Raw genomic sequence first — 14733 nt, forward strand, 5'->3', positions numbered from 1 at the left:
CTGGTGCCCCACTATCTCCTTTCAAGGCTAGTCCATGGCTAGGACCCTTCCTTTCTTTGCAACTCACACTAGACAACTCGCACTTCCTCCGAAATCTACCTCTGGCAAATGGAATTCGATTTGCTGCCCAAATTTCTGGCTAACTCGCATGGCCTCCTTTAGCAATCTCGTACGACCATCCCTGTAGAGATACAAAATCTGGAAACTCAAAACTAGAGAAAATAAACCTCGAAAATCTCCCTCTTTCCCTCTGCTTGACTGTTAAATCTGCCATTCACACTCCCTTCTGGAGTGAGAAGATCTACTCACAACTACTGCCAATCCGCAAGGAGAAAATCGAACTTCTGAGACTCAAAGTTCCCTGAGAGAAAATTTTCCCTCTATGTGTGCTCTTCTTCCTTCCACCCAACATTGGCTCTGCTCTAGCAAACTACTGCAAAACCACTGCATCCAGCTAGAGATCTACTCCACGAAAATACTAATAAGCTCCCTCTACCTCTAGAATCACTCGACCTGGAGAGATCGAATTTTCATGCCCTACTCTGAAAAATTGAATCCCCTCAAGTAACTTGGCGTCTTGGCAAAATGATTGCATTGCCCTTGTGAATTTCAATCTGCTACCCACAATGAGTAGCGAAATTCCTTCTCTCTTCTCCTTTGAGCTTTCCAGCTGATCAATTACGCTCTGATACCATGTGAAAAATCGGAAACCCGATTCCTGTTGTAGCAACTGGAAATAATTCTCCTAATTGTTAAATTAACTTTTAACAATTTATTTATTGTTTGCTACAGCAAACACTGAATCAATCACACTGCATCCTACACAAATAAAATTGCGGAAGAAAAAAACACTGGAAGAAATACTAGCACACACACAAAATAACACAGTTATTTTTGGACCAATGTCCTCGGAAAAACCCAACTCGAGAAAACCAGTGTAGTGGTGAAATAAACTGAGTACCACTGGATGTCGAAACTAACAATCCTACAGAGAAATAGTGGCGATAATATCTACTGAGGAGAAATTCCTCACTCCACAGGCTAATTCGGGCACTAACCTTAGCTCAAATTGAGCCGTCCAAACTCCCTCTGTGCAGTCATCGCGTCACCCTAGCGTAGTTGTTGTTGCTCTCAACTTGGAACAATTTCTCCTCAAGCTGTCTGACTAGTTGTTTTCTGGGAAAACGTCTCTCCTGGCCTCTAGGACCTCTGCTTAGCTTTTGACACTAAAATTCTGCTTCTCCCCAACAATTTGACTTTGCCTCTAGAGGCTACTACGCTGCTTTGCGTCAGCCTCTCTGTGGCTTCTCTACAAATGCACTCACCGGATCTGGAAATCTTCCTTCGATCTCACTGTCCCTGCCCCTCTCTCACTACTTCGATTTCTATGGCTCTCTCTCCAGCAACTGAATGTTGCGACTCAAGAAATCGATCTGCTCATGAAATCGAACTACACAAGTGATTTCACCAAGCCCCATCGACTTCTTCTTATAATCCTTTGTTGAGACTTCAACAGCCAAGATTAAATCTTAATCGATGGCTAGGATTAACTTGAAGTTGATCCGTATGCATTTCTAGAACATTGACACCATAACTTAATTAATTCTAATTAATTAGTCATATTCCCTAAGTTTAGTCTTCGGAAATATTTAAAAAATGACTAATAATCTAATTAAGTCATTTCTAGGTGGAATTTCCAGAAACGATTTATGGGTTTTGGAGATCTCATGTATTCTAGCCTCTCCACAAAATTTTGTGGCTAGAACACATTTGAGGCTACAAAAACTAACAGCTATGTATGGTTTGATGCATTTATGTTGAGTAGATCCTAGTGGATGAGTAGTCCTAGGAGAGGACTTGGTATTGGACACTTGTGGTCTATTGGAGGGCAGCGTGAGAGTGGACCAAGTGTAGCCTAGAGTAGCACCTTGATGGACTAAGGTGGTTGCTAGAGGAGGCAAACAAGTGGATTTCAAGGTCTGGCCAACCAGCAGCAATTTGTAGATAGCCCGAGTTCATTGTTGAAGAAGCGACATTTGACAATGATAGGTGGTAGCCCTCCTGCCCTATGTTAGTCTTCATTGGAGCAGCGCAGGAAGACTATAGTGGGAAGAAGTCCCTGAGTAGCTGAGGAGCAGTAGTGGGCAAGAAGACACAAGGTGTTGTGGCCTTGAAGGACGAAAAAAGTAGCTAGTGAGCATGAAGACCCTATGTGTTGATTGTAGATGGACTTATGATCAGATAGAGGGAAAATTGGAGAGTTGAGTTCAATGGCCTAAAGGAGTTGGTGCATTGATAGAGGCAGGTGCTGCAGAACGGAAGCGAAGGACCTGCAGTGTATAGGATACGACAAAGCAGCTGTGATTGTGCACTACATTAGCTAGACCGTCAGTGTATCTTGTATCTTGTATTCTTGTACTAGTGGATGTATGAGGGCCATTATCCCTAGTATGGGAGCCCTAGACTGTTGTATTATCAGTTTGATTAATATAATGAAGTTGGGTTGTTGTATAAATTTGTAAAAAGTTGTATATATTTTGTGCACTAGTAGATTTACTATTGTATATTGTTTCGTTGTGCAAAGTAGTCTTGTTGTGATACTTGGATTGGTAGCGTCAGTGATTTAAGATTCTATCCTAGACTCTAGTATCGTGGAAAAAAACATGGAATCATAACTACTTTGAAGGGCCAGTGAATCAATGTATGCACAGTGAAGTACAACTTAAGAGGGAGTTGGTCACATTATTGGTGAAGGGCTCACACAATGTCGAAGTTGCAGGTTGGTCTCCGGTATGAGGACGGGCTAGGTTGTCCAACTATAGTCCATGGAAGGAAAGGATCATGTTGTTTTAACTTTTCAAGGTCAACAGGATCTGGGAATTGGCCAAGAAAGAAATCAAGAAGCCAGCTAACCCTAAGGAGCTAGAAGTGTACGAGGAGCTAGATACGAAGGCAAAGTTGATCATCCTAGACAAGGTCAAGGATTCCCTAATACCTCATCTATCCAAGAAGAACATTGCCCATGAGATGTGGAAGGCTCTTCAGAGTTTGTTCCAGAATAAGAACAAGAATCAGGTACTAGTATTGGACGATAAATTGAATGCCACCAAGATGATACAGGGTAAAGGGGTGACTTTGTATCTAACGAGGTTGTCTCAAGTTCCAGATGAGCTTGCCATCGTTGCTGTAACTATTGCAGATTCCGAGATGGTGAAGATTGCCTTGAAGAGTTTACTCTAGAGTGGAAGCCATTCATCAAGGGATCGTTGCTAGGGACAAGTTGCCAAACTGGAATAGGTTGTGGGATGACTTCATTCAAGAAGAGTTGCGAGACGAGGATCTTCATCCGAACAAGAAGGTTTTTTTATTATGACATGGCACTTGGAGCAAGAATGAAGGGCAAGCAGAAGGACTTGAGTAAGATCAAGTGTTTCAACTGTGGCGAGATGGGTCATTTTTTGGCAAGATGTTCATTGAAGACGAAGGGAGATGACGAGAAGAAGAAAGGGAAGCAGGTCGTAGGTGTCACCACTTCTGCCGAGATAGATGATCTCTCTAGGAGATTGGAGAAGGAGGACTTTGCTTTGATCTCTCATTTCTCATAGGGTACCATCGATGAGGTTGCATGGTACATGGACAGTGGAGCGTCAAAGCATATGACAGGGTCACAGGAGGTGTTCAAGACTCTAGCTGAGTGGGACTTGAAGTTGCACATGGTGTTGGGTGACAAGAGTCAGAAAGAGATCAGAGGATCAGGGGTTGTGCCATTGAGGATCGAGTCAAGTCAGGGGATACGAGTTCAAAGATGTATTGTTTGTAGCAGGACTCAGATATAATGTGATGTATGTCTTAGCAATTTAGCAGAAGGGGTCTGAGGTCTTGTTCCAAGATGGGAAGGAAAGACTTAGGCCCAGAGGCTCTAGCTTCGCAAGTGTCATGATTGGAGTTAGAGAGCACGGTCTATACAAGCTAATGGGCAAGCTTATAGATTATGGGAAGAAGGAGAACCAAGTACAGGTTCCAGAGAAGCAGATGTAGCTTTCAGAGAAGTAGGTGCAACTTTAACAGGAGCAGGTAACGCTCCAGAAAAGAAGGTCCAGGTTCCAGAGGGTCAGAGGGAGTCGAGTTCCAGAGGGAATTTGCAGGTTCAGAGGGAGACCTTGCAGCCCAGGAAGAGCGCATGGTCAGTGGGGAGAAAGGGTGTCTCATCACCTGGAAAGAACGAATCATGGAGATATTGGAAAACAATTCAAGAGAAGAAGAAGAAGCAAGAGGCTTCTAGTGTGTTAAGTTTAGGTATGTTCTATGCTCGAGCAATTTATTTCAATTTTCACAATTAGCTCAATATCTTTTCCAGATTAGCAATCACATCAGCATTAAAGTAAACTGCAAATAGAACATAAATATAAATCGCAGAAGACAAGCCAAGACAAGAGGACACAAGATGTGGCGCTAGCCAGGGACAAACCCCAATGTGGGGAAACCTTTGATCAATTCTTCTTATATGTTCTTCAATACTTCAACAGAGATAGATAGTACATTTACGAAGTCAACACTTTGACTTATCTAGATGACAGCATCGATCATCTCTAAGAAAATGATACATGAGATCAGTTGAAAACATGCTACTTCAACTAATTCTCCAAGGTGACTCCTTCACCTATCATCGTGTTGCATCTCATCATCATGTTTCACCTCACTGTGCTGCATCTCATCATCATGTTTCACCTCACTGGGCTGCACCATGCTGCACCCATCATCACAATGCTGGACCTTATGATTGTTGCACCTAATGTTGTACTGCGGTCCCATGTGTCATGATTGAACCATGTTGTCCATGTTAGTTGTCCCATTGCTTGTTTGTTGTCCCTTGCATGATTGTTGTACCATTGCATGCTTGGTGTACTTGTTGCTAAGTACCATACAGTTTTCCTAATGTTAGTTTGTTGTCCCTTGCATGTTGTTGTACCATTGTGCCACTGTTGCACAATGTCATGGTTGTCCCATTGTGCTCTGCCATACCATAACAGCACCATGAATTTGCTACACTAAATACTAGTTGTCCCATGTTGTACCATTGTACCATTGCTGTCCCATTGTCCACTATATGCCATTGACCATTGTTGTCCCATTGCTATACCATATGCTGCACCATACTGCACCAAGTTGCCTTTGTTGTCCTATTGCTTATCATTGCAGCACCATGTAGCATTGTTGTCTCACTGTTGCACCATACTTCTTGATGTCCATATTGTTGCACCATACATCTTGCTGCCATATACTATGTTGTCTATAATGTTACAGCATTCATCATAAGACTTGGATCTATCATTCATGACTATGATTCAATCCAAAGTTCCAAACGGCAGATAGAGCATCCTTATTTAGAACAGCATTAAGGATAGTTGAAGGTGTGGCTTCTTTATCTCAGCATTTACGTGTGAGAGCATTCCTTCCATGACAGCAATGGTATTCCTTTCATGACTGCGTATAGGATAAGGGCTTTTCCTTTCATGACAGCAAGGGCATTCCATGTGTAGAGCACTTCTTCTAGGACAACGTTTAGGTGCCATCTCCATTAGGTAGTGTAGCAACTAGGTTTAGGGCATCTCTTCTCCTTAGACCTGCGGCTAGGGTTTCTGCCTTCATTTCCATGGCTGCGTATTATTACTTCTTCATAGGGCAGCGTTAGGGCTTCTCCATAGGGCAGTGTTAGGGCTTGCTGTTAGGCCTCCTTCACTGTGCTAGATCTCCCTTTCCTCCTGCGTCTAGGGCTTCTTCATTAGGGCAGCGTAGAGCCTAGGGCACTCCCTCTAGATTAGGGCAGCGTTATCCCTTAGGATCTCTCCTCCTACTAAAACCCAAAGACAAGTAGAGAGGAAGAGATCCCAAGTGTGTTGAAATGACTTGAAGGCCACCTCTATTTATACTAAAACGTTGACCACAAGTGGGGTTTATTTGGTTGTTGGCCGACCATGACAAATTGTCCCATAACACAAATAAATTCATATTTCCATGAATACTTATCAGAATCAGATGATCCTTAGATCAATCCTACACCTCTCGATGAGAGGGATCCAAGAAAAATATCAGTTGCCATTAATAAGATGACCCACATGGAGTTTGGCCCTAGTTGCCAATTTTAACGCTCCCTCTCAACTAGGGAGAACTCCATCTGCTGATCCATATGTCTGATTGTACTATCTCTGCCATCAGTGCCTTGCACCCTTGCACTGCTCTGCTCTACTCTGCTCTGCTCCGCTGAACCATGAAGAAGAAGAATTGATCGAGAATGTCTCATACCATTCTCTACTGACCCGAAGTTAGTTCCATATGAAGACAGCGTGTCATATCACTCTTACTGGCCCGAAGTCAGTTTTATTGATCCCAGATCAATATCACAAGAGAGTGTCTCAAACCACTCATACTGATCCGAGATCAGTTTCATTGGTCCCAGAGCAATGGAGGTCATCCTAGCATAAGAGTACAGTAGATACAATGATGTGTCCATCGATAGTACTACGATGGTCCCTAACCCCATTTCCCTGCTCATTGATCAGATGAGAGGTACTTCCCATGAGTCCCAGACTGCATGGGTAGGATGCCTCGACAAGAGAACTAATTATCCTGTCCCACAGGAGAACGAATCATCCTGTCCCAAAGTCGCCAAGGCATATCACAGGGGAAGGCTAAGTCATTCACCCTATACACAACGCACCATTAGGGGAGGGTGATTCGCCCTATGGTTGTGTGTTGCTCCAGTAAGTACCCCAAGCCCCCTCCAGAGCTCCCAGAGCTCAATGCATGCAACATGCAGGACCCTTATAAGAAGGTCTCTCAACGACTTCAAGTCGTTCGGAAAAGTCACAGATTTGACCTTTCCCTGGGGCTTTAACAAAATGTTTGCGACCTGTACATTAGTCTCGATGCGATGGAGCCTCCTTGCTCATCGATGTACCATATCCCAGATAAGGTAGTATCTGATGTCTATCTGCGGGAGCAATCATTGAATACGGGATTCCTCAACAATCGAATCCCCCCTGGTTGTCACAGAGAATCATAGAGGTATTCATCATGTGTACAAACAACTCACTGAAGAGCTTCCACAACCAAGTAGCTTCACACGAGATCATACTCGTAGCTATGTATTCGGTCTCGGCGATGCTTATAGCAACCGACTTCTGCTTCCTGCTCATCCATGATATCGAAGCAGAATCCAAAGAGAACTAGCACTGAGAAGTTCTCTAATGATCCTCCACACTGCCTGCCCAATCAGCATTCGAATAATCATGCAGCCTCATATTTCCGACAGTGTATCTCAATCCATGAGAGATTGTGCCCTGAATATATCTCTGAAGATTCTTGGCACCAATCCAGTGAGGCTCAACCAAATATGAGCTCACCATGCTAACTGCAAAACATATATCCGAACGAAAGTTCACCAAGAACATCAATGCAAATGAGTTTATGAAACTCAGAGGCATTTCCCAAATCTAGTCCGTCATCACCACCATCTAACTTCTGAAAGTTAAGATCCTCGAGGTAGTCACTTGCTTGCAGTTTACCATTCCACATCTGGAATCCAACTCCCTCTTACTTCTACAAGTGAGAGGGTCTGCACCTGTCAGAAATAAGTCGTCCTCAGAAGTTGCTGGTATGAGAGGTCTATCATCCACAACCCTTAAACAATGGTTTAGATCGGCTTCACTCTTAGTGAATCTCAGTTTCATCTAACAACTATCAATCCTCTCATATCAAACCTGGGGTGGTTAGCTTCAAGCCATAGAGGGCTTTCTTCCACCTGCATACATGAGATTCCTGATGAATCTCAAACCCCACGGGTTGTTCCAAACCTGTGGATCTACTACATGAGGGGAATGGTCCCCTTGTGAGATTTTCCTTCGGTACATCTCAAACATGTACCTTCATGCTCCTTTTGAATTCAGGCATCCCTGTCATCATTTGACTCACAGACCTCCGGTGCTATGTGTCAACTGACATGGTCCCCAATGGACTTTCTGCAATTTGATACAAATTGCCAACCCTGAACCCACGAGTAAAAGCATCTTTGAAAATTCTATTTTCAAACACGTACCTTTCCATCGATGAATGCCACCTTGAAACCTTTGACTTCCATTGCCGAAATGGACACCAGGTTCTTCTTGCAATCAGGTACATAAAAGAGATTCTGTAAATGAATCGAGTTACCCTCATTCAATTGAGGAGTAACATCCTACACCCTTTTCGAAATAGGTGGCATCGGCTCCAAGTATAATCCCACGATTGTTTCCATCTCTACCAAATTCGAGAGAGCACCCTTCTATCCGATGAGGTGCCTTGAAGCACTACAATCAATAAGCCAGATTCCCAAACAATCTGAAGGAGAGGGCCAATACAAGATAACACTTCTTTATCTTATCAGAAACAACATTTGATTCTTCATACCTAGGGTTCCTTGCTTTCATTGAAGAGTCGGTTGTATCCTTGATGACCTGCATTACCTGTCATTCCTCTGATCATTGAAGATGTCCCTGGAATGATTGTTATCATCATCAAGTGATGTGTCCCTGCCAGTTGGACACTCCTTCGCATAATGGTCGAACTGCCTTTCCTTCCATCCTTAGATCTGGACTTCCCATAGAAGTGATCTTCAGGTAGGCCATCAAAAACTTCTGTTGCGCCATTCTGATAATTTTCTCTGCTTCAACTTCACCCTTGGTGAATTAGAAGAGGGATGAGAAATCCATTGATCCTTTTGTCCTTTCCCAACTGTATTCGGTGATTGCTCTTTCACTCTTTCTTGGGTTTTGTCTTCACCTCACCTCTGATACCATGTTAAGTTTAGGTGTGTTCTATGCTAGAGCAATTTATTTCAATTTTCACAGTTAGCTCAATATATTTTCCAGATTAGCAATCACATCAGCATTAAAGTAAACTGCAAATAGAACATAAATATAAATCGCAGAAGACAAGCCAAGGCAAGAGGACACTAGATGTGGCGCTAGCCAGGGACAAACCCCAATGTGGGGAAACCCTTGATCAATTCTTCTTATATGTTCTTCAATAGTTCAACAAAGAGAGATAGTACATTTACAACTGAAGTCAACACTTTGACTTATCTAGATGAGAGTATCGATCATCTCTAAGAAGATGATACATGAGATCAGTTGAAGACATGCTGCTTCAACTGATTCTCCAAGGTGACTCCAACTATCATCATGCTACATCTCGTCACCATGCTGCACCTCACCGTGTTGCACCATGTTGCACCCATCATCACAATGCTGGACCTTATGACTGCTACACCTAATGTTGTACTGTTGTCCCATGTGTCATGATTGAACCATGTTGTCCATGTTAGCTGTCCCATTGCTTGTTTGTTGTCCCTTGCATGCTTGCTTTACCATTGCATGCTTGGTGTACTTGCTGCTAAGTACCATACAACTGTCCCAATGTTAGTTTGTTGTCCCTTGCATGTTGTTGTACCATTGTGCCACTGTTGCACAATGTCATGGCTGTCCCGTTGTGCTTTTCCATACCATAACAACACCATGAATTTGCTACACTAAATACTAGTTGTCCCATGTTGTACCATTGTACCATTGCTGTCCCATTCTGCACTATATGCCATTGACCATTGTTGTCCCATTGTTGTACCATATGCTGCATCATATTGCACCAAGTTGCCTTTGTTGTCCTATTGCTTATCATTGCAGCACCATGTAGCATTGTTGTCCCACTGTTGCACCATTCTTCTTGTTGTCCATATTGCTGCACCATACATCTTGTTGTCATATACTATGTTGTCTATAATGTTACAACATTCATCATAAGACTTGGATCTATCATTCATGACTATGATTCAATCCAAACGGCAGATAAAGCATCCTTATTTAGAACAACATTAAGGATAGTTGAAGGTGTGGCTTCTTTATCTCAGCGTTTACATGTGAGAGCATTCCTTCCATGACAGCGATGGTATTCCTTTCATGACTGGGTATAGGATAAGGGATTTTCCTTTCATAACAGCAAGGGCATTCCATGTGTAGAGCACTTCTTCTAGGACAACGTTTAGGTGCCATCTCCATTAGGCAGCGTAGCAACTAGGTTTAGGGCATCTCTTCTCCTTAGACCTGCGGCTAGGGTTTCTGCCTTCATTTCCATGGCTGCGTATTATTACTTCTTCATAGGGCAGCGTTAGGGCTTGCTGTTAGGCCTCCTTCACTGTGCTCAATGTCCCTTTCCTCCTACATCTAGGGCTTCTTCATTAGGGCAGCATAGAGCCTAGGGCACTCCCTCTAGATTAGGGCAGTGTTATCCCTTAGGATCTCTCCTCCTACTAAAACCCAAAGACAAGTAAAGAGGAAGAGATCCCAAGTGTGTTGAAATGACTTGAAGGCCACCTCTATTTATACTAAAACGTTGAGCACAAGTGGGGTTTATTTGGTTGCTGGCCGACCTTGATGAATTGTCCCATAACACAAATAAAGTCATATCTCCAAGAATACTTATCGAAATTCGATGATCTTTAGATCAATCCTACACCTTTCGATGAGAGGGATCCAAGAAAAATATCAGTTGCCAATAATAAGATGACCCACATGGAGTTTGGCCCTAGTTTCCAATTTTAACATAGTGACAGTGACACTTCCGAGAGGGGCGTAGTCCATGCTACAGGGTTTGCGGCAGTTATGGGTGCCAAGAGTTGGGCGAGTGTTACAAGTAGTGACAGTGATGATGACAAGTTACTTCCTAGTCTTGGAAGTACCTCCCTCGCTAAGAGGGAGTGTTGAGATTTGGTAGCTTGGGAGGTACTCTAAGCCCTAAGGTTCGGGGTTTGGAGGTTGGAGCACCACAAAAGTGATTTGTGGGCTTGGAAACCAAGGTGTGGACCTTGCACCCAAGCTGGTAGGTATGAAACCACGAGGCATTTGAGTGATTTGACACATGGAGATATTAGAGGACCCTTAGAGGAGAAAGGGGCAGTGAGAATCACTCAATCCAAGATGTCTATAATGAAATATTAATTTTTATGTGTGGTTGTAGGTTAACTTGGCACATTGAGCAGGTCGGCTTAGTGTTGTAATGTGCCCAAGTTAGGGGTTGATGACAGCACATGAGATTGTATAAATTAGAGGTGGATGTGAGGCATTTGAGACACATCTAAGTGCATCTATTCATAGATAATACATCGCTGAGGGATCTGAGCTAAAGAAGGAGGAGGACGAAGTTGTTTGAGACTGGTTCTTGGGTTATTTGGTGTCTCTAACAGGTTTGAGTTGAAGCCGGGAGGTTGTTGCATGCTTGAAGGAGGTTTTAATATGGTGTTTGTGTTGAAAATTGTGTAACTAGGTTCGGTCTTCATAAAGATGAAATGTACTTTTGATTCTTGTAAAGTGTAAAATGAAAGAAAATTATTATTATTATTATTGGAGCATGGGTTTCATGCTCAAGGTCTTTTATTTTATAGGTCAAGCACCCATTGAGTGCTTCTAGGGTTTGTCCTAGGTCAAGAAGTCAAAAGAGTCATTGCCATAAGTTGAAGACCCCATCAGGCACATTGTAACTTGTAAAGAAAATTATTTTTGTCTTTAAAAATGTCCAGATATCCTCCAAGACCAAGTCAGCCTGGCAGCTGGCAAGTCGGCCTAAAAGGAAGAGCCACGTCCACCTTGAAGAGCCTATATATAGGAGGGAACTCGTCCTCCTTGAGATACATTCACCCATCTCTCATTCTAGCAAAGGAGGAAGAAGAAGGCAGCGAAGAAGGAAGAGGACAAAGGAAATTTTTGTTTGGGCTATTTCTCTCTCACACGTGCTAAGGAGGACTAGGGTTTCTACAACAGATCTAGGGTTTCTATCTACAAGTTTGATCTTAGAGAAAAGAAGGCAAGTAGGTCAAGCAAAGGTCACCAAGGGTCATCCTCAAGCTCCAGAAGTGAGGGAAAGGAAAGCGAAGGTCAAAGGAAGGCTCAGAAGGCAGATCGAAGCTCACACGTGTGGCAACAGCAACTGCTGGGGGGGGCCAAAATTTCAAATCTGCAGTGGAGGCTGAAATTTTGTAGCTGGAGGTCGAAGAAGTGCTACTGGAAGAGATTTGATTGGGTTTGACTGGATCAAGGTTAGCACATCCCTCGGAGAGGTTGGTCTTGGTCTTGGAGGGTACTGGAGTCAGTCTTAAGGTCTTGGAATTCGTAAACTGAAGAATCTATAAGGAAGAGAAGAGATTTTGCAGGTTTTCCTCTCAAGTGGAGAGATTTTGGTCTTGGCTTGCAACCTATATTATGTGTTCTTGTTCTTCTTGTTTTTGGTAGTTCTTTGATACACATGTAATAATAAGTAACAAAGCTAATAACTAAAAAGACATCACAAGCAGTTATCAAGTAAAGAGAAATCACTATAATCATTGCCCTATATATTTCTCAACAGTTTGGGCATATTTGTGTGTGGTTTTCTCTCCTATAGCAGGCCACAACTCTGGCTGTATGCTACAGGTAGGTCGTAGGCCTAGTATTCCTTGGACAAGGGACCGATAGGCTGAACTATAGTGCAAGTACGTCGCAAGCCTTAACTCTTGGATCATGTAGGTCGTGAGGCTTGTTTGAGGGCTGGTAATTAGCCCAGATCAGCGACAAAGAGGAGCAAAGGTAGTTGGAGGGAGGTCGCAGTCTTGGAAGAGGTTTAGAAGGTGAAGAAAGGTGTTGTAGCAGCTTTCCGACAACACTAACCAGTGCACCAAACTTGCAGTGGTGGACACCAACCCTTGAGGCTAGAAACTTAAAAGTATGTATGGTTTGATGTGTTTATGTTGAGTAGATGCTAGTGGATTGGTAGTCCTAGGAGAGGACCTGGTATTGGACATGTTACCACTCAAACCAACAGGGGACCTAAAGGGGTTCCTAAGAGGGCAACTGTTAGGTTAAGGGCAACAGTGGAGGCTTAGCCCATTGTCACCATAGCTATGTATCCCTGCTCTTTACGGACTTTCACTGATGGGAGGAGTTCCGGTAATGTAGGGATCACTTGTAAAGTATATGTCAATGGATAGGTGAGAAGTGATCCTGAAAACCCTTTCCCAATGATGGAGTGACAAATGGAACTTGCTTACTCTTTAAGCAAGGGACTTCGTCCACCAAGGGTAAGGGGTGAGGATTGGAGGGTCGAGGGAGAAAGGATAGGCTTATAAACAAGGTTCTCAATCCCTATAATCCTTGGGAAACTTGGGTTCCCAAATGGTCTGTGAGAAATAATCTTTATTGAGAAGTGGGACCACACGGGGCCAAGTGGACCCAGCCCATGTTCGAGGATGGAATGCAGCAACCAATGATGTTCCTATCCTGGACAAGGCGAGGGGAAAGGACCAAACAAGAGGAAAGGACCAAACAAGAATATTTACTTCAAAAGGTTGAATTGATCCTTTTGAGGTCTAGCCTTGGGGATGCCTAGGCAAAATTCAATCCTAGAGCTAGGGCTTGGGATTCCTGGAGATTCCACTGTTAGAATTTCCTCAAATCTGCAGAAGAGGGAGGGGACCCACCAGCATAGTAGCCTATAGGAGATAAAAGTTTTTCCTTGGGTCAATTCCTGGGAAATTGATGCCCTAGGTGACCTAATGGGGATATACTTGGGGAAGAAGGGGAAAATGATAAAAAAGAGGGTTAAAATGATCACCCCTTTAAGGAACCGGTGCTTAATTCACTTGGAGATAATGTAGTCAAGGATGATCATGAGTAAGAACTTGGTTTCTTGATCAAGGAGGCCCAGAAAGTCAGCTTCATCCAATGTTGAGAGAAAGAAAAGAAAAGTGACCTTCAAGCATTTATACTTCAAAGCAAACAATGCAAGCTTATCAAGACAAATAATCTCTGGGACATTTCATTATATATCATTGGCCCATACATTAAATTAGCTAAAACATGCTCAATTCCACATTTCAATCATGTAACAACTAGCCCTAATCATGTACTGCAACCAAAAGTTTATTTAGATGCTATGGGAAAATAATGACCAGAGATGACTACTAAAATCCTCTAGGATAAGCAGCAGTTACACCATAAACAAAACTTAATTCCTGCAATTTTTCCATCTTGAAAGTTTTGCATACCTTTCCAATCTTAACAAGTTGATCATAATTATCATGCCCATAGAAAAATGGCTCCTTCTGAAAAATCTGGCCAAAAAGAGAAAATGTCAAAAGACACATATATTGAGCAAAACATATCCAATTCAGATTTCCTAAAAATAACATCTATTTTGTGGTGCTTACCATTCCTGCAAACATACAACCAAGGCTCCACATATCAAGAGAATAATCATATTCTTCTAGATCCACAAGCAGTTCTGGGCCTTTAAAGTATCTGTTCAACAAACAGAAGACGCTTAATAATTTTTATTTAAACAATCAGAAACAGTAGGTATAGCAAAGAGCTTATTACGAAAGATTCCACAAGTGGATCAGAAGTAATAAATCTTAAGGACAGTTGCAGAATAAAAGAATCACAATGCAAACTAGATGAATAAAACTATGAACTTCAAAACATTTAGTTATAATATGCCAAATCTTCAAAGCTAATAGCATGGCACAATGATTTATAGGAAAGGCTGGTGAGCTCTTATAATCCATGCCTCAGATGACATACAAAAAATCCACATCAACCATGTCTTTTCATGCTATTTAGGTGAATCTTTGGAGGTTCCTCCTCACTCAAGTTGGAATGATACTTGAAATATTCA

At 42.6% G+C, this 14733-nt stretch overlaps 1 protein-coding gene across 3 annotated transcripts in view; it reads right to left on the reverse strand.

Annotated features, from left to right (window-relative positions):
* The window catches only part of LOC149239504 (casein kinase II subunit alpha-2-like), a 350158-nt gene that overhangs the window by 164067 nt on the left and 171358 nt on the right, over positions 1-14733 (reverse strand). For all 3 annotated transcript variants that reach the window (XM_089373440.1, XM_089373438.1, XM_089373439.1), the window contains 2 exons: positions 14267-14357; positions 14105-14170 (listed from right to left, as the gene is read on the reverse strand). In XM_089373440.1, the coding sequence (XP_089229566.1) occupies positions 14105-14170; positions 14267-14357 (157 nt within the window). The remainder of the gene's footprint in view (positions 1-14104; positions 14171-14266; positions 14358-14733) is intronic.

The sequence above is a fragment of the Pinus tabuliformis genome, chromosome 8, assembly GCF_031772625.1.
Source record: "Pinus tabuliformis cultivar Carrire ecotype Pingquan chromosome 8, CPIR1, whole genome shotgun sequence".
NCBI lineage: Eukaryota > Viridiplantae > Streptophyta > Pinopsida > Pinales > Pinaceae > Pinus > Pinus tabuliformis.